The 20,916-nt window shown below is 38.0% G+C and overlaps 1 protein-coding gene and 1 pseudogene across 1 annotated transcript; both read right to left on the bottom strand.

Annotated features, from left to right (window-relative positions):
* Nucleotides 1-249: 249 nt before the first annotated feature.
* On the bottom strand, nucleotides 250-3,975 carry AGTR2 (angiotensin II receptor type 2). Its single transcript, XM_004587621.2, has one exon. It carries the CDS (start codon nucleotides 3,632-3,634, stop codon nucleotides 2,450-2,452), a length of 1,185 nt encoding a protein of 394 aa, XP_004587678.1. The 5' UTR covers nucleotides 3,635-3,975; the 3' UTR covers nucleotides 250-2,449.
* Nucleotides 3,976-9,876: 5,901 nt separating this feature from the next.
* LOC101532539 (meiotic nuclear division protein 1 homolog) lies at nucleotides 9,877-10,413 on the bottom strand (annotated as a pseudogene).
* Nucleotides 10,414-20,916: the final 10,503 nt, after the last annotated feature.

Raw genomic sequence — 20,916 nt, 5'->3', positions numbered from 1 at the left:
CCAATTGAGAATAGATTTCATTTTCTATCTGAGCAGCTTACCTGAAATTTAAATTTTCAAAGAGGAAGGATGACATTTATACTCTTGTTCATGCTTACAGTCAGAATTCACACACTCCTTACCATTTATTCAACTGATAGTTGTTTTTAAATAATTTTTATTTTAAGTGACATAAAATTGTACATGTTTATGGGGCACCTTGTGATATGAAGATACAAGCATACATTGTATAATATTCAACTGGATTCTTTTTTAGTCCCAGGAAAAAAACAGTGTATAGACTGCTACTCAGGGCTCAGTGCTGAACTATTAAGGAAACAGATGCCAGGGTTAAGATCCCAAATCCAAAAGAAGCAACTCTATTCCTAGAGAGAACTCCAAGAAGGATGGTATAATTATTGTAATAATTGTCATTTGCTAAGGAAATGGCTTGAGCTGAGTGTGGAATCCTAAGTACGCTTTCATTGATTGAATGAAAGGCTCTGGGGTAAGAATGATTGGGGGTGGTGGCATTCAGGATGACAAGGTTGTTGAACAGATTCAGAGGGCCACGAAGTAGCAGCAGGCCTTCAAAAGCAATAGATCACTGTGACATTAGGTCCAAGGTGCAAACGAGAAATGACAAGACAGCAGGGGGTCAGAGAGGATGGAAAGTATCAGATCTTCTAAAGCAGTACAGATGATGGTAAGAAAGGTAGATTCATTAATTTCACAATTAACAGGAAATTGCAACTGACTACTCAAGAGAGGGGAACTAGAAGAGTATTGTTACAGTCCAGATAAGTAACGATGGGGATTCAAGCTAAGAATTAGCAGTTGAGATTGAATGGCAAGCACACATACAAGTGAAGATCAAAATCTACTTGAAGTAGCTAAAATTCTTAAAACAAGCACACATGATGTTCTAATGAAAGATTTTATTTATATGAGATGCTGTACAAAAATCATTTAAAACATGGAGTAACAGTTATACACTTAGCTATTCATTTTTGTTGAAAGTAATATGATTACACAAAATGAGGACTCTCATATAAAGTAATGTGAGGGAATTCTTCAACGCATAGCCCTGGAAGCTAGTAAAGACACGGAACTTTGAATCCTAACCTGTAACTCAGCATTAGTCTCAGAAGACCCTGGGAACTGTGACACTATATACAGCTTGTACAGAATAGAATCTCAAACATCTGACATATTTTAACACAAGAAAGGCTTTTGTAACTTAGTTGCAGGTACGCCTCTAACTTAAGAGTTCTTGTAGTGTTAACAAGGAGATCTAAGGACCAGCAACTGCTTTCAGATAGTGCCACAGAGTTCTGTAGATTCTGAAACAAATGGCATCAATACATACAGGCACAACTATCCTCACAGTTTACATCTTAAAAGCCACTTGGCACTACCAGTACAGGTTCCTTGCTTAACAACAGTTTGCCATTCGCTAGGTCTCAAAATTCCATTCTGGTACAGTCTTTTTCTGTGCTGGTTAAGGTTTGATTACACATTAAAGAGTTAAAGAAATCACCCAGATATTTTGGGAAGTGACCCAGAAGCAGAACATCAAATAATAAAAATCAAGTCAACATACTATATATCAAAGCACCACATCCAAAAGGCCAAGGATATAAAAAGTGACCTTTACATTTTATGACAATGCACCATGTTGAGTCACTGTTTTCAGAAAATATCAAAGAAAATAGAAATCCTTACACAATAGCTAAAATGAATAGAAAGTTTTAAAGAAAAATACTTATTCAAAGTTTGAGTACTCAAATATTTCATTATTGTAATTGTTACCAGAAATGTTACTGTTATAACTGTAAACATAAGCTAAACTGTTAGAATAAGTGATTAAGTCTATTTTCTGAGCACTACGTAGCTATGTGTTATCTATAAACTTACACTCAATGCAATGTAAAATGAATGGAGCCTATCATTTTTAAAAAGTAGAAAGCCTATGCCTAGAGCTTGAATAATTCAATACCCATCTATGATAATACACTCAACTAAGAAATGTTTATCTCTTCTACTTGTTACCTTGTAAATAATGCAACAAGTGAAAAGACTGGCCCTGCCTCAAGAGGAAAGCCTGATGAAAATGGTTATAAGACACCACTAAGTATTAATGCCAGAATTTTTTAAGGAGAAATTTGAAACTCCAGATCATCATTCACAATTTGTTATTAATTAGAACTTGAGATAAATCCCTAGTTGCTTGCCAGTTATGTGTATGTCACGCTAAAGATAAGCTTGGGCTGATCTACCAGCAAAACAATGGGCCATTCCTGAAAGTCACCAGAGAATAACACTTACTGTTAAATTTGGTTTCCTGTCCAAGAAAGAAAGATTAGCTAAGGGGGGAAAAACGTACCATTTACCAAAACTGCTTAAAGATAAATTCAGATGAGCTTCAAACCAGGCAGCCATGTCAATTACATGCATTGTGCTTTCCTGTTTAAGACACAAAGGTCTCCATTTCTCTAAGAGAGCTGCTTTTTCGGCAAGACACACTCTCCCTCTTGCCTTGGAGCCAAGTAATTGGAACCCTAAACACACTGCGGAGCTTCTGTTGGAACCGGTTTCCAACAAAACAATACAGAAAGGGATTAACGCAGCTGTTGGTGAATCCCAGGAGGATGGCAAAAGGAAGTGCCAGGTCAATGACTGCTATAACTTCACAGCTATTAATGATACCCATCCAGGCCAGAGCATCCAGGAAGGTCAGAACGTGGAAGGGAAGCCAGCAAATGATGAACGCCAGAACAACAGCAGCTGCCATCTTCAGGACTTGGTCACGGGTTATTCTGTTCTTCCCATAGCTATTGGTCTTCAGTAAGTGTTTTCTGATTCCAAAATAGCATGTTGCTATGAATATTAAAGGGATAATAAAACCAAGGATATTTTTCATTAGAGCTATCCCAGCGGACCATTGAGCATATTTCTCGGGTGGGAAAGCCATAATGCAAGCATTCACTCCTAAATATTCAATGGTTCTGACATCTCGGAAATAAAAAGTTGGCAGTGAGGACAGACAGGCCATACACCATACTAGGGGAACTATGTAAGATGCTTGCCACGGATTTCTTCTTTGAGACAGAAAGGGATAGATGACCGATTGGTACCTATCAACACTCATACAAGTGATAAAAAAAATGCTGGCAAACATGTTCAGGGTCAGGAAAGAACCAAAAACTTTGCACATCACAGGTCCAAAGAGCCAGTCATATCTGTAAGAATAATACGTTGCCCAAAGAGGAAGAGTAGCCAAAAGGAGTAAGTCAGCCACTGCCAGATTGAAGATGTAAATACTGGAAACTTTTTTAGGACCCTTTTGACAACAAAACAGTGTAACCACAACAGTATTGACAAGAAATCCAATTACAAAAATAATGTAGTAGAGAATAGGAATTGCATCTAAATGCTTATCTGATGGCTTATGTGAGCAGTTAAAGGTAGACTCATTGTTGACAGAGATGTTCAAAAGTCCAAAGTGAAGACTGCTGGTAATATTTTTGCTGATAGCAGCAAGACCGAAGGTGTCCTTCATATTGAAATGGTAGCAGCTTTTAATTCTGTAGGAGAAATAAATAGAACTCTTAGAACATATACAGAACTTAGGAGATCCTTGAGTCCTTAGCATTTCGAAAGTTTGCCAAAAACAATTAAGTGAGAGATTATAGAAAAACAGTGACAATCATACTGTGAATTATTTAATCTCTTGAAGAAGAAACAAAATCCCAGTAGTAGCAAAAAGGCCAATGTTTCAGCCTCAGAGACTGACAATTCTGAACAAAAAATACCTGTTGTTCATCTTTTATGTTGTTTTTGAAAGTTTTAATGTTAATATTTCCAAAGGTGAGCCAAGACAGGAAATATGTGAAACAAATAAGATATCAGGAAATATGGAAAATGATCTCAAAAAACTTTTAAGCACATATAGTTCAGTCTGTGTACCTTCTAGAAATCACACTGCTGACTGCTACTGCATAGAGAAATGCTTTTCTCCAGTAACTTACTACAAACAAGTCATCATAGCTATGGAAAATGTAAGTAACATAAGCTATTGAAAAAATAGTAGGTGTATAAAAGACTGAGACAAGTGGAAAGCAGCATATTGAAAGAGGGGATCATGGTTGATTTTTCTTCACTAAAAATAATCTTTGGTTTCAATTTTTTCAATGTTTTAACAATAATTATTCAGTGAAGAAGTTACAGGATTTATGTATATTTCTAAAAGCCCCCCATTCTGCTTTTAATAAAGGATATTAGTTTGAGATAGAGATATTTAAGTGTAGTCTATTTAACAGACGAACAATCCATTTTCAATTTAATTAGGGAAAGAATAAGAACATAATAGGCAGATGTGCTTGAATTAATAGTTTTGATTGCTCAATAAGAATTGAACGTTAATGATTAATCATGCTATAGTCTTGTCATTTTTCCTTTGCTATCTAAACAGTCATTGCTTTCAAATGTTATGACTCAATGTTCATGTTTTTGAGGGGTTTTTTACTAACAACATTATTTTAAAACAAAACACAAGTAGTTAAAGATTAACACACTGAGGGAAATAATATTAAGATACTTCCAAATACACACAGATAAGCTATCCAATTAAAATGTAATCACCAAAGAACCTCCTCAGAAACATCAAAACTATCATTTGTGTCTAATGCTCATTCTTCATATATTCTAACAGATTAACACGAAAGAGTAAGAAATAAAGGCCACTGAAGACTTACTGGTTGTTGGAGTTTAAAGCAGTTATCATAAATCAGCTTGTCTAGTTCCTAAATACACCCCTGTAAGAGAAATAGAAGTTAACTAATTTAGGAGTTTTGCAAAAGACAGAGTTAAAATACAGGAAAAAAAAAAACAGGAAAGTTCATCCCTAAAAAGTATTTTCGTTTAATGGACATTCTACTTTCTAAGGGTATATAAATTGTTCAGACTTACCTTGAAAATTCAGCCTGCAGAATGCTTTGAATTCTGTGCTTACTCGTTTCCTTAGACTCAGAGACGTAATAGAACCAGATCTCTGGTTTCCTTCTTATATGTTTGGTCTGTCCACTGGGAGCCTACAACCTACATAATTCTAGGGCTGACTTATGAACACTTGCCAGCTTTCCAGAGGGGCTTTTTTTTTTTTTGGCTGCAAAACATTAATCTGAAATTCTCACTGTCTCCAATCATAACAGCTCATTCAAATAAATCTCAAACAAAAAAAATGAAGTTTCCACGAATGTGTTAGAGAATTCTGAAGTCAGTGACTTACTTTAAAAGATGAATATAATTATTTGCAGAATTTTCTCTTTCTTTTTCCCTGATAATGGTTTTCTGAAAACAAGTTTAGAAGTGGGAATCAAGAAACTTATTCTACTAGACAATCTTGGTTCATCAGCATCTTTTCAGACTTTGTTAGCTTTTTGAAACCATTTATTAAAGATAGTACATACCGCATTTGAAGTCTACAACTTCTAAAATTTCTCCCTTGCTTTAAGCAACATTTGTTGGCTTGTTCCTGGAGGTGGCAGGGGTAGGAGGGGAGTGAGTTACAGGTAGAAGGAATATAATTCTCCTGTGATGGAAAGGAGGCATTCTATTTAGTGCCTCTTTCATAGGACTCTGTCAGAATTGTGTGATAAAATGGGGGGAAATGGTGGGAGGGGAAATTGGGGAAGGAGAACAGGGAGGGCAAGGGGGGAATCTACAAAAATGCATCATGGAAAATAATAAAAATAATTTTTAAAAACCATAATGCACACATTGAAAGGGTAGGCACCTATTTTAGCCTACAACACTGTTGTTGGGTTCGTGGGGTGATCAACTTCACATACCTCATGTAATACACAAAATGAGGCCAGACAAGAACAGGTGATGGGAGTGACAATACTAGCAACAATAAACACTATGTGCCAAACAGTGTGCTAATTAGTGCTAATTGCTTTAGACTCCAATGTTCAGAATAGAGAGACAGTATACCATACTGGTAAGTACATGGCCTCTGAAATTCAACTACCTGTATTCACAAGTCCAGCTCTACCATTATTTCCACCTTGGCCAAGTTACTTTTCTTTCTCATGTCTCGGTTTTCTCTTGTGGAAAATGGGCTTCATGTTAATTACCTAAATCATGAAGCACTAGCTGGTCCTTTAATTGAAAAACAGTAACAACAACAAAATATATATGTGACATCTATAATCACTGCTGTTCATTAATGTTACAAAATTAATATTTAAAAGCTTCAAAAAGGGGAAGAGAGTTTGAAGGGCTGTTATGTAAGGGGAAATATTTTCTTAATTTTCTTCTTGAAATGGAGACTATAGGAATGAGAGATGTGTGACTAGATAATTTTCTACACATAACACTCTTAAAATAACACAACAAGTCCAGTTACTTCTACAGCTGCCATTTCTCAGAGAAGCACTAAGAATCCAGGTGAAGGAGAAACTGGAAACTGGTTTCACTCTTTGTTTGAGCCTGGGTCCTCCCTCCATTTCAAATGTTTGTTTTTACCACATATGGGGAAAAGTTTCAAGCCAGAGCCTCCTAAGTAGTCAAGATGGGTCAGATTTCGACCCTGCTGTACGCTTAGCCCACCCTTACACACCTTACAGACAGACAGCCAGGAGGTGAGTGACAAACCTCTGAAAACAAACTATAAGCTCGCTCAGCTCCTATACACGTGGCCTTGAACACCCTAGAGGAGCTGAGGACCTTGTCTAGAGCTTTGTCCTTCACTGCAGTGAGGCTTTGACGTAAACAAACCTTTAAGAGGCACGCAATCCCCAGAAGATTAAGAGGATATTTACTTGGGTTCTTCACAATTCTGGCAATACAAATTTTCACAAGTCAGAGAGAAAGAATGTAGCAGCAAGCAACTAACGGAGAAAAACGAACAAAGAGCATTAATATTGACACCACTTAAAGCCAGAAATACAGTATATTATTGATTCAGCCAAGTACTCCCAGTTAAGCCAACAATGTTAAATACACTTGAGAGTCAAATAAATGTCAGTTATGGGAAGTAGTACAGCACAAAAATTCACTCTCCTGGGGATGGGGGGCAGGGGAGCGTAATCATTCTGCTAAAGATTGACTTTAAAAGCTTTGGGTCATTTGAATAAATTATGTAGCTCTTCAAGACAAGTGCAGCTGGGCTAACACAATTAGATACTGGTAAATCACAGTGGACTATTTTCTAATGAATACCTATTGTTTCCTGTGAGATTACTTCACAGTAAAATTTAAAGAACAAGTGTCAAAAATTGGTACTGAGTGGAATTTCTCCTCTGTTGGAAGGACACAGAGTTTACAAAAACATTGATTCATACCTCTCACCCCCACCTATACACAAATGAAACTCCAAAAGGAAAAGAAAAACAAATCATAGATGCCCTGGTAATAGAAATAAGGATTACAGGTGCAGGTTATAAAATGATTTTGTATATAAATTCCTTTCTAGTCTGAATTTACAAAGTCAATTTAATGTTGCCCACCCCAAACATCTGTCTGATTGGTACCATTTCCACTTACTCCAGTTTAAACACACACATGCACACCCCTTTACACACACACACACACACACCAACATATAAACTTCACAGCAATCTTTCTTCAACTCCCTCAGCCACAGGGAGGCCTTTTATTACTTGCTATTAGACTTTTTCAGATCCATGGGTCCTTGAAAAAGGGATACTTAAGAAGATCACAGGCCTGGCGTGATGGCGTAGTGGTTAAGGTCCTCGCCTTGCACGTCCCAGGATCCCAGTTTTAATCCCGGCAGTCCTGCTTCCCATCCAGCTCCCTGCTTGTGGCCTGGGAAAGCGGTCGGGGGCGGCCCAATGCTTTGGGATCCTGCACCCGTGTGGGAGACCTGGAGGAGGTTCCTGGCTCCTGGCTCCTGGCTTTGGATCAGCGCAGCACCAGCCGTTGCGCTCGCTTGGGGAGTGAATCATCGGACGGAAGATCTTCCTCTCTGTCTCGCCTCCTCTCTGTATATCTGACTGTGTAATAAAAATAAATAAATGCTTAAAAAAAAAGATCGCCTATGATTGACATGTCTTAGCAGATTAGTTTTTATGCCTCTCCTTAGTTTCCAATATACTGAGAATAGCAAATTCAGGGTGAAAGCAAATGAGAAAAAATAAAGGCTATTCAGAGTTAACAATCACACTGACCATTTTACAGAAAGCAATCTGAAAATTCAATACGATGACCAATATGTGTGTTCATTTGCATTAAATTAACTCTGTCTGTCTAGGTAATTTATAAAGTGATCAAGAGAATTATCACATCATCTAATAAGGTGGAATCCATGTGGTGAGATGAATAGATGCTTGATTCTAGAACATTCGTGAGAGCAGTTGTTTCCTGCTGAATGTGGTCCCAAGAACACAAGAAGGAAGAGTTCGATTTTCCCTTTTTGCCAGAGTCATTTGCAGGCTTCGAACATTATGCTTTGACAATAATCTCATACAATGCATCCTAGGCCCGCCAAGCAGCATCATCTCAAACGCTCTGGAACCCAACTAGTGGAAAAGTTTAAAGCTTGAGAACTGTACTATTCTGCTTATATTCAGAATATAAATTAACTGAGCACTTACTCCTACTGATGTGACCAAATAGCTTACTTAGTTCGACTATGTTATCCGAAACGACCCATTCACTGCATTGGTCAAACCAACCAGTCATCTTGGCTCATTTACAAACACCGTTGTTAGGTGATGTAGTTGTTTTGGGGAGATACTGTCAAATTATTAAGTCTAGAGTTGGCTCCTCAAGCTGAACTAGCTCAGCATACTCCGGCCCTCAAGTGATGACTTTTACCAATGTAATTCTCACAGTTTCTGTGCGTGCTACTGTGATTGCCAATTGACTCTTTTTCAAGAGACATACTATTTCCCAATGACCACAGAGCTTGTGTTCCTTATCTGAAATATCGTCCCCATCTCCCATCCAGTATCAAAAACCAGAATAAATCCAGTTTTGGTGGCTATACAATCATATCAGCAAAGTGGATTATTGGAAGTACATTTCAATTCAGCTAGGAAATTTCCTGAGTTTATCATTCTAGGAGACTGTAAGTACTCTAAGAAATTCACATACCAGTTTAGCATGCTCTGAATCTAATTTTTCTGGTTAACCACCTCATTCTTTTGCTATTTTATGTTATTTTATTTTGACAGCACTTTAAGCAGCTATTTATTTTTATTGGAAAGGCAGATATAGAGAGAATGAGAGACAGAAAGATCTTCCATCTGTTGGTTCACTCCCCCAAATGGCTGCAATGGCAAAAGCTGAGCAATCTGAAGTCAAGAGACAGGAGGCTATTCTGGGTCTCCTGCATGGATGTAGGGTCCCAAGGCTTTGGGCAGTCCTTGACTGTTTTATCAGGACACAGGCAGGGAGCTGGATGGGAAGTGGAGTAGTCGGGATATGAACCAGCAACCATATGGGAACACTTGAAAGAGCATTTAGCCAATTGAGCCATCACACCAGGCTGAAGAGCACTTTAAACAGTTCGTAGGGGCAGGTGTTTGGTGCAGCAGTTAAAACAATACTTAGAACTCCCACTTCCCATATCAGGGTAACTAGGTCCGAGTCCTGGCTCCTCCACTTCCAATCCAGACTCCTGCCACTGTGAATGCCAGGAGGTAGCAGGTGATGGCTCAGGTATTTGGGTCCCTGCCACCCATATGGGAAACCTGGATGGAGCTTCTGACTCCTGGCTTCAATATAATCCAACCCTGGGGCAGTTGTGGACATTTGGAGACTGAATCAGAGGACGGAAAGAGGTTCGCTTTTATGTGGCTCTGTCTTCCTCTGTCATGCAAAGATGCATGTTAAGAAAGGGAGTGACTTGGGGTGGCAGGCTGAGTATCAACTTGGCACGAACAGCAGAGGATCCATGGAGCATGCTTCGTTCCATCTGTTAGCTGCTTCTTTGGCTACTTTATTTACTTGACATATTTCTTCTACGACTTGTGGGTCACATTCCTTATATTTGTCCACTTCTGCTCTTAGCTGCTCACTTTGTTCCCTCAGTGAGGCAAGCTCTTTTGCTATCATGGTTCATTCTTCCGTCTCATGTCGGCCAATTTTAGATTTCTCAATGTTTTTGTTTTCCTGCAGGATCGCATGCTTCTGGTTTCCCTCAGACAACTGAGAACCTCCAACTTCTGTTTCCTTGCATGAAGCGCTTTACTGGGAAAAGCCCAATAATAATTAGACATTCCAGTCCTCTCACAATCAACCATACCATCATCAACTAAACTTTGGAGGACTTCTGTCACTGACATTGCATTAGTGCCTTTTTCTTTAGGAGCAATCTTCTCCATGTCTTTTAGTTGAAACACATCTTTTGTCTCCAAAAATATGAGTTCTCTTTCCTTCTGCATTAAGTCCTTTCTCTGACATGGTGCCGGGCGGCTGGGCTTCCGGCAGCGACGGCAGTTCCCTGGCACAGGGCAAGCTGCAATATTATTCTAAATATTACTACTAGTGTTGAAGCTGTAGTCAAGGCTGTGCTCCAGGCAATCTAGAATCATTCAAACTCTGTTTTGATTTAAAAGTTGGATTAATTACTGAGAAATAATCGCTTACCACAAAGCAAAATAAACTCCTCTCCAAAAGCAGCCATCAATTTAGAGCAAACCTTTGTTTAAGGGGATGTTTTACCTCAACCTCTTTCTCATTTCTAAAAGGATAGTGGAAAGAAAATTGCACAGCTTCAGATTTTTTTTTTCTTTGCGAGATGTAAAATGACTTAGAAGACAGCAAGAATACAGGAAGTTTGGAGAAGGGGTCTGGGTAGATAGTGGGGTTTTTGGAGGGGAGAAGGGAGTTGCTTGTTTTTAACTGTCTTAATTTTTTTCTAATTTTTTAACTTTTATTTACATAAGGGGAATAAATTTCATGTATTTCATATATACACATCTAAAAGCATAAAAGATACTCCCACCACACTCTGCCAATAACAAGGAATTTGGGCAATACATGGATTCATAACTTTCAAATAAGGCCTTGCAAAATCTACAACTAAAAGCAAAATTTTGTAACAAATAATTTTCAATGTATCCACAAAGAAAAATAGCTCATGTCTAAATATCTAGAAGTTAATAACATTCTTAATTATCACACATTGTTTCAGTATTAACACTCTTATTTTATTCTGGTCCTGTTTTATATTGGTCATACAATCGAAACTATTTTCTTTTAAAAAAAAAAAGACTTATTTATTCTTTTAAAACATAGAATCATAGAGAATGAGGAAGAGACAGAAAGAGAGAGAGGGCTTCCATCCACTGGTCCACTACACAAGTGGCTACAACAACCAGGGCTGGGTCAGTCCAAAGTCAGAAGTCAGGAGTTTCCTTTAGGTCTCCTACATATGTTCAGGGATCCAAGGCTTTGGACCATCCTCCAATGCTTTCCCATGCACACTAACACTCAGCTGGATGGGAAGTGGAGCAGCCAGGACTTGATCCAGCCTCAATATGAAATGCCAATACCAGAGGTGCTAACTTTACCCAATATTCCACACCACCAGCCCCCAAAACTATTTTTTTATATTGAGATAATTTATGTATCATAATATTTATCCTTTTGTCACACAACACAATATTTTGCAGATTGCTCCACAGCAGTTCACAAGGGCGCTATTTCTATTTGTCTTATCATTTTAGGATTCCTTTGAATTAGTTGATTGTGCAATTCAGTGACTTTTAGTCTATTCACAAGGTTATGCAACTCTCACTATGTAAAATTCCAACACGTTTTCATCACTTCAAAAACAAAGCTGATATGTATTAACACTCACTTTTAGCCTCCCTTTTCCCCAGCCTCTTCTTTTTTTATGAAAAAAAAAAGCCTAGAAATTCCAAAGGACACTGTCTAAGAAAATGATAACCAGTTGACACATAAATAAATGAACTTTAAGAACAGCATGGCATTACTATTTTCATTATTTTTAGGCATTTTCAGTGGCACTAACCTGTGGTCCCACAGATTAGAGTAAACTAAACACTCATTCACATCTACTTCCACTTAAATGTACATTATTACATGTTATTTCTAACAGGTAGTTGTGAGGATTCATGTAAACACACTTATGTAGAAAATACAGATTATGCACCAGGTAAGTGGTAGAATCTATGTGCACTGTTCCAAAGTATGGCTTCTGGTGTTCTAGCTATGATGATGTTTCAACTTAACAATAACAACTTACCATTAAACAGCATCAATTTGATTCATATTCATCTAAACTTGGTAAGTTGCTGTTTTGATTGTAGTCTTTAGCTCCCAAATCAAGAAACAAACTGAAAGGTGACCTAGTAAAGATTGATAAAGAGTTTAGAAAAAGTTTATACAAGCAATTTCCTAATAAATAAATGTCAGATCCTGCCACTCCTCTGCTAAAAGGTTCCAGTGTCTATTTCCCTCAGTATGACTCACAAAGTCTCTTGTTTCATTCTCCTTGTCCTGTCTATCCACAAACATTGCACTACCATAATCACTACTTCCAATATCTCACCACTCATCACTTTTTTTTCCTAGCCATTCTGATTCAGGGATACTGGCATCCATGGTATGCCTCCTAATTCCTTTCAACACTCAACCTCCAAGACTGCACAAATGCTATCCACATTGTGTGAAATATTCTTTCCCCAGATAGCTACATGGCCTATTCTCTCACTTCAGAGAACTGCTCAAATATCATCTTATTAATGAGGATTTCCTTTTCCTCCCTAACTGGAATACCACCATATTCTGCTTTATCTTTCATCAAAGCCCTTATCATCACCTGAAACAGCATATGTACACATACAGGAATGGGAGCAATCATATTTTACTTACTGTTATTACTCTTATAAAAAATAAGCTCTACTACAAGTTTTCCTCTTTGATCACTATTGTATCTTTAGAACTTACAGCCAAATATGACATGAAGTCTGAGCTCAATTAATATCTGTTGAATTAGTTACTGTCATTTAAAAAATAGTCTAACTAAAATGCTTTTATACCAGTTTGAAATAAAGCACCATATGGAAGATTCTTACATCAATTATACCTAAGTTCTTGACGATGTTCCATTCAAAAGTTCATACCAAGGGCGGGGCACAGTAGCTTAGTGCTAAGGTCTTTGCCTTGAACACGCTGGGACCCCATATGATCGCTGGTTCTAATCCTGGTGGCCTCACTTCCCATCCAGCTCCCTGCTTGTGGCCTGGGAAAGCAGTCGAGGACGGCCCAAAACCTTGGGACCCTGCCCCTTCATGGGAGACCCGGAAGAGGCTCCTGGATTCAGATCAGCTCAGTTTCAGCCTCTGCGGCTGCTTGGAGAATAAAGCAGGAAACAGAAGATCTTTCGCTCTGTCTCCTCTCCTCTCTGTGTATCTGACTTTCAAATAAAAATAAAACAAATCATTTTTAAAAGTTCACTCCAAATGTACATTTTTGAAATAAGTATGAAGTCCAAGATATTTTCTTATTTGATTTCATTGTTATTGTTGTTTCTTGGTCCAAAATAATACCACCTGTTATGGCAAACATTTGTCATCATTGGCCTTTGATAACATTTCAAAGTCCATTTAAAGTCATGTAATGAAATGTAATCTAAAGTTCTTTTTTTGCTAAATGAATGCATCAGCTTTGGAACACCGAGTTCTATTTGTACTGCTTGAATTTCAGAATAGTACATACCAAGTACAAAATCAAAACTGGATTTTAATAATTCAACTAATGAGAGAATTAAAACCTGTGAAAGCTGATGTTACCAAAATGAAATAATTCTTGTCAGGCTCAGATAAAATTAGAGCCAGGAAATTATGAAGGGGGAGGGTTCACGTCTGCCTGTCTGAGTTAAGTACTTTCTCAAAGACTTTCCAGAAGTCCAAAAGAATTTTCCTCATTCTGCACATGCTCCATGCTTTGAACGCCTCCCACATATGCACAGATTTTTGTAACAACGTTTAACTGTCTGTAAATCTGTGGTAATTCAGACAAGATGTTCTCAACAGAATACCTGCCCAGCAAATGATATCACCACCAATGAGCCAAGGCCAATTACTGCCTCAGGTCTCTAACATCAATGAAATTTGTATCCAAGAAGCTCATGTAAATTTCTCCCTTTTTGCCTTGAAGCATTTCCCCTTCCTTGAACTCCTTGAATATGTCCATAGTTTACCATGACATGCATATTTCCATGGCAACCTCTGGGTTCCCAATAAATATCATTGCTTTTTAATGATTCTCTGATACTTAGATAAAATTTATACTATGAACTTCTTGCCAAAACTGCCAATTGTTCACACACAGAAAATCATTTAATGTCTGTGCTCCATGCCAGATTCTAACTAAATAATTTCCAAACTATAATTGCTTTCTATTCATTTGATGCTAAATAGAAAAACGAACAACTCACATCAATTCACTTACTTGTTCATTCAAAAAAAAAAAAACATTTCTTGTGCATCTATTTTTATGTGTTAGGAACTGTACCAAGCTCTAAAGTATCATTCAAAAACGACCGAGAATGTCAGGCCCCCAAGAAAAGATCGTCTAACCCTATGGTGGGAGATGACTACAAATACCAATTGATGTCAATTGTGCATGCCAAATGCAAGAGGAGGATTAACTGTTTTTGAAAAAGAAGAGTGAGAAATTTTAAGCCAAGAATGTAGGACTTATAACAGGTCAATTAGGAGAAACAAGGATGTGAATAATTTAAGCAGAAAGTGGCAAGCAGATCGCCTTTGGAGAAATCAGGAGGAACTGGGGAGGGGAAGGGCTTGGGTCACTTTCTCTAATCAAGGTCTGTTTATCAACTGCTTTGAAATCAGTTTACCTCTTAAAAATTCTAATTCTTCTACCCCACTGCCAGACTTCAAGAGAAACAGCCCGGGATTTTGCAGTTTTCAATGAGCTGCCAAAATGTTTCTGATGCAATTAAAATTAAGAACCAGGAGCACATCGGGCATGGTGGTTAGAGGAAGCAAGAAGTAGAAGAGAACAAAATGTTGGAAAATATACAAATGTCTTCAAAAAGTTCATAGAAATGCATATTGTGAAAATACTATGTATATATTTCAAAATCTTCTGCAACAAAGTAAGCCTAGTTTCACCTTCCACATTTTTAAGTGACTTCATGGAATGAAGCATTATTTCAAATGGCCTTTATAACCCTATGATGGAGCTCAGAATTAATTTACAAATGAGGAAGTTTTAGACAGAAAATTAGAATCATTAAGTTCTCTTTTAAAAATAAATGATCACCAGCATTATAGCTTAGTGGGTAAAGTCACCAGCTATGGATGCAGGCATCTCATATGGGTACCAGTTCATGACCCAGTTGCTCCACATCCAATTTCCAACTCCCCACTAATTGCCAGAGGAAAGCAATGGATGATGTTCCATGTTTAGGCCTCTGTCACCCTTGATGGAGACCCAGGCAATGCTTCTGACTCCAGACTTGGCCTCTCCCAATCCTGGCCATTGTGACAATCTGGGTAATGAATCAGCAGATGGAAGATCTCTATCTCTCCCTTTCCCTCTCTCTATAACTCAGACTTTCAAATAAATAATAAAATCATTTTCTAAGTCCATAAAATGAAATGACTGAGCAACAATGGGCAAGCTCGGTGTGTGTGCAAAAACTTGGAATCATTAAACCCTATTGGGAGGAATGATAAAAAAGATCAAATAAGCTGAAAACTTGGTCATGCTGCAAAACAAATCTATGCTCATACCATGTATACAATTTGCTATTAGGTTTGAAGGAAAGGCTGCTTGGGTTAATAACACCCTTTCACTTTCTAAAACTGTCAGACATTTTCTCCTTCATACTGTAATCTACACTAAAGCAACATTTATCTGTGATAACAGATTTACTTTAGTTTGTGACTGGATTTATTCTAGAAAACAGATTGGCCTAAAATAGCTTCTGAATTACAATGTTTCCATTGGTACTTTAAAAAAAAAAACATTTATTTATTTTTACTGGAAAGTCAAACACACATAAAGGAGGAGAGACAGAGAGGAAGATCTTCCCTCCGATGATTCACTCCCCAAGTGGCCCCATTGGTCAGAGCTAAACCAGTCTGAAGCCAGGAGCTTCATCAGGTCACCCACGGGGGGTTTAGGGTTCCAAGGCTTTAGGCCATCCTCTTACTGCTTTCCCAGGCCACAAGCAGGGAGCTGGGTGAAAACATTAGCCAGTATTAAGCATAGAGGTCACATTCCAGGAAATAGCAGAAGACAGAAGAACAGCAGAGGGGCACCTGGAGACTGACAGACACAGGAAAGCAGCAGACACAATGGTGTGGTGTTGCAGTAACTAATACGACAGGGGCATTCAGCAAGCCCTGATCTGACCTCCAACAGCAACCGGAACTCCAACAGCAACAAAGTGGAAAGAGGTCAATGGGGAGATACTGAGGAGAACCCAAAGAACTGCCCATCCTGTTGGTTTCTTTGATTTGACCAGGAGCAGAGACAGAGCAGCAGGTCCCAGCCGGGTTGTGCAGGAAAAGGGTAGACTTCACAGCCTGATCCACCCCCTAGAGTTAAATCAGGTCTCATTTTATTCAAGGAAGCAAGGGTGATGGGGCAAGACTGCACAAGCACTGAGCTGGGAGTGAGCTCATCTCTGACTCAGTGGACTGCAACAGCATGGCATCCTACAGGATCCACCAAGATAGGTCTGGGTAGCCCTCAGACCTGATGGCAATCAGATCAAAGAACTCTAGTAGTGGCACATCAGGCGTCATTTTGAACAGTGGGGCAAAGCCTTTAAGATTGCAGGGACAACAGTGAGCTGTGCATGCAATGAGTTAGGTGAGAACTCACTGAGCTCAGAGCACTGCGCTGGTCCCACAGGAAAACAACACTGACTCTGGCATCGTACAGATCAAAAGAGGTACATGTGGCCCTCAGACCTAACAGCCAACAGGTTTCAGCAAGATCAGCACCAACAACAACCTGGCTATATGAGACACCTGATGTCTCCCTAATCCTGGGACCTAACAGAAGAACCCAGACCTGGAACTCACTGGAGAGAGTGGCACAAGTGACGACAAAGAGACGTGTACCAACTGCAATAAGTAAAATTGAACTATAGACCTGTGGATGACACAGCTTAGAAACCTGCCCCAAGGAGAAGACTATGCTAACCAGAAGTACAATGACCAAGAGCAAAAGAAGAGACAGAGGCACAATGAATATTACTGAAGACTTCCCTGTAAAGAAGCAAAACCCTTTGCCAACTTCAGAATTCACTGAGGAAGACATCGAGAAAGTCGGGGATACAGAATTCAAAACACTTGTTATAAACTTCTTATCAACAACGAGAAGCACGTAAAGCAAGCATTCAAGGAATTCAAGGAATATGTCACACTGGAAATGAATCAAATGAAAGCTGATATATCAGAAACGAAGAATACAGGGGAGCAAATTAAAAGTACAGTGGAGAGTCTCCAAAATGGAATGAAAGAAGCAGAAGAAAGAATCTCAGAATTGGAAGATATTTCCTGTCATCAGGGGGAAACAAACAAAAAGCTGGAAGCAGAGCTGGATCAAGCTAAAGATAGTATTCCAGAATTGAAAGACATTATTAAAAGGCCAACTATGAGAGTTATGGGAGTCGCAGGAGGTGCAGAAAGACAAGCTGGTCAGTAAAAATCATGCTTGGATACTATAAGCTGCTAAATATAAAAATGAAAATAAACATGAGACAGCTGAATAGTACCCTATAATCGTTTTAAGGTTTATAGCAGCCAGCTGTGTATAAACTAAAATTGAAATGTCAATGAAGTACTTACACTATGCGGTAAGAACTTGCATTTTCTAACATATTGGTCACTCAATACCATGTCAACTAACTTCATGATGTTGTAAATTTCCATGTTTCTTCCTGTTGTTAAATTGTGTAGTGGTTTTTCATTGGAGGGGATGATATTCTGCCAGCTCTACTTCCAGACCAAGGATGGTCTCCCAATGAAACTGTTGAATTTATCTGGACATTAAGATGCTGGACTCTCTGCATAGTCCATGCTCGCAATGAAGGAATCATGATTGGTTAAGACCTGTACTATTGTAACAATATGGAGAAATTCAATATGGGCAGAGGGCTTGGGGAGGAGTTGGGGGAATCCCAGAACTATGAACCTATGTCATAAAATGAAACAATAAAAAAAGACAAGCTGGGTTTAAAAATGTATTTAATGAAATAATAAGGGAAAATTTCCCTAATCTAAACAAAGAATTGGGAAACAATATCCAGGAGGGGCACAGAACTCCCAACAGGGTTGACCAAAAGCACTCTTCACCATGATACATGATAATCAAGTTCTCTTTAGTCAAACATAAGGAAAAGATCCTGAAATGTGTATGTGAAATAAATCAATTGGCACATACAGGAATGGCAATCAGACTCACAGGAGACCTTTCACAGGAAATTCTACAGGCCAGAAGAGAATGGAGTGACATAGTCCAGATTCTAAATGAAAAAAATTGTCAGACCAGGATAACATACCCAGCAAAGCTTTCCTTTGCCTTTGAAAATGAAATAAAATTCTTCCACAAGAAAGGTTAAAAGAATATGCTTCTTCTAATCCTGCCCTACAAATGTTACTTAAAGATGTTTTCTTGACAGAGAAGAGGAATAGCACCCACCAAAACTAATGGCAAATGTGATAATCATCCCAGTAAAATAACAACAGAAGACAAAATCAATGAACAACCCATTCCTAAAATGACAGGACCAAATTACCACCCATTCATATTAACGCTGAATGTAAATGGCTTAAACTCATCAATCAAACACACAAATGCTGCAAATGGGCTTCCATCCTGACAAAGGCCTGGTCCCATCTATTTGCTGCCTACAAGAAAAATATCTCACCAACAAAGATCAGCAGAAAGTATATCTCATAGATTTTGAGGTTTTTTTTTTTTTTTTTTAGTTTCATCTCTCCAAAACAGTTTCTCATTAAATTCTCCACCAACTCATAGATCATACAACAGCATCAGTTTCTTCACGAAAGTTCTTTATTTTCTTTCTCATTTATTCAGTGACACATTAGTCATTCAGTAGTCTATTATTTAATTTCATGGCATTTTCAATTTCTTTTTTTACTCCTGTTGTTGATTTTTTGTGACTTTTCATTTAAGGGGATGTACAGTAACTGTGTAATGGAGACTATCATAACCAGAAGCTTGTTATTTAGCTTCATGATATTGTAAATTTCTATTTTTCTTCCTGTTGCTGATTTTGTATTGTGGTTTTTATTTAAGGGGATGTATAGTAACTGTGTAATAGAGACTATCATATCCAGATGTGAAGATACAATGCAGTACGCATCTCTTTTTCCAAAGATGGACTTACATTGAAAGTGCTTATTATATCTTGACAATAGGATGCTGGACTCTCTGCCATTGTACATGCCCGCAATGATGGACTTATGACTGTGTGTAAAGAACTGTACTATAGTAATAACATAGGGGAACTCACTGGGAGGAGGAGGGGACTTGGGGAAAGGGTAAGGGAAATCCCCAGCGCCTGTGGAACTATATCATAAAATGATAAAAAGTATTTTCAAAAAAAGAAATAAAATTTTTAAAAAGGAGTATGAGAAAAGTAAGAAAACCCATAAAATGTTTATGTAAAATCACAAAAGCAGAAAAAAAGATAAAAATAAGGAACAGAGGCTTTTATTCCTACTACATTAATAAGTCATATACAATACAATTCACTCTTTTTTAAGATTTATTTATCTATTTTCACGAGAAAGGCAGAATTACAGATAGAAGCGACAGAGAAAGACCCTCTATTCTCTGGTTCACTCCTAAAATAACCGCAAAAGCCAAAGCAGAGTTGATCCGAAGCCAGGAATCTCTTCTGGGTCTCCCATGTGTGTGCAGGGTCCCAAGGCTTTTGGCCATCCTCCATTGCTTTTCCAGACCACAAGCGGGAAGCTTGATAGAAAATAGAGCAGCCAGGACATGAACTGGCACCCACTGCGATGTCAGTGCTCGCAGGTGGAGGATTAACCAAGTGGGCTATCACACCAGCCCCAGAATACGCTCATTAAAATGTACAACTCAATGGTTTGGAGGATATTCAATTATTTTTTTAATTATGGCACATAAAAATATTCTCAATTTCAAAATATCTGGTAAAATAAAATATATGTATTATGCTAAAATTAGCGTAAAAATCATTTATACAGAAGTCTTTAAAAGCATAGACTACCACTGGAAGAAAATTGTAATTGCAAATTGTCTTAATGGGTAGCGTTTGGAAACTGATGAAGAAGCATGGAAGGGAAAATTGTTTTTCATTGTATACTCTCCTGCACTATTTTCATGGTTTTTCATGTTAATACTCTACCTATTTAAAACAAAAAAAATTTTAAAGCATGACATTTTTTACTGTCCTCTCTTTTCCTGGGAATACCAGACATCACTAATGAGTCAGGATAATCCTTTGCACTGAGACTTCTAATGAAACTTCAGAATTCTTCTCAACACAGGACTCTAGGTTTTCACTACGACTAAATCAGATCAGTTCTCAATGCACAATATAATTGCAAATATGTAAAGAGATGCACATATAGAAAATACAGTCTCTACAAGATTTTCCAGGTAACTTCCCTATTACATTAAACAATGTACTTTCTAGATTACACTTTTCCAGAAAATAAAACTAAAACAGATGAATAAATATGCTGAATATGAGCTATGTTACTTATAACTTTTGATTGTATACTTAGAATACACATACTTCTCTGCCAGAGTAAAGACAAAAAGCAGCACTTAAGGGCTTCCACATTTGCCCATATGTGGAATATTTTAAACTATATACCATTTCAACATATCCTGGCAGTCTATCTAACAATGCTGCAACATTTTTAAAGCAGTCAG

Source organism: Ochotona princeps, chromosome X, assembly GCF_030435755.1.
Source record: "Ochotona princeps isolate mOchPri1 chromosome X, mOchPri1.hap1, whole genome shotgun sequence".
Lineage (NCBI taxonomy): Eukaryota > Metazoa > Chordata > Mammalia > Lagomorpha > Ochotonidae > Ochotona > Ochotona princeps.
The sequence above is the reverse complement of the archived record's forward strand: the minus strand, read 5'-3'. Positions and strand labels throughout refer to the sequence as shown.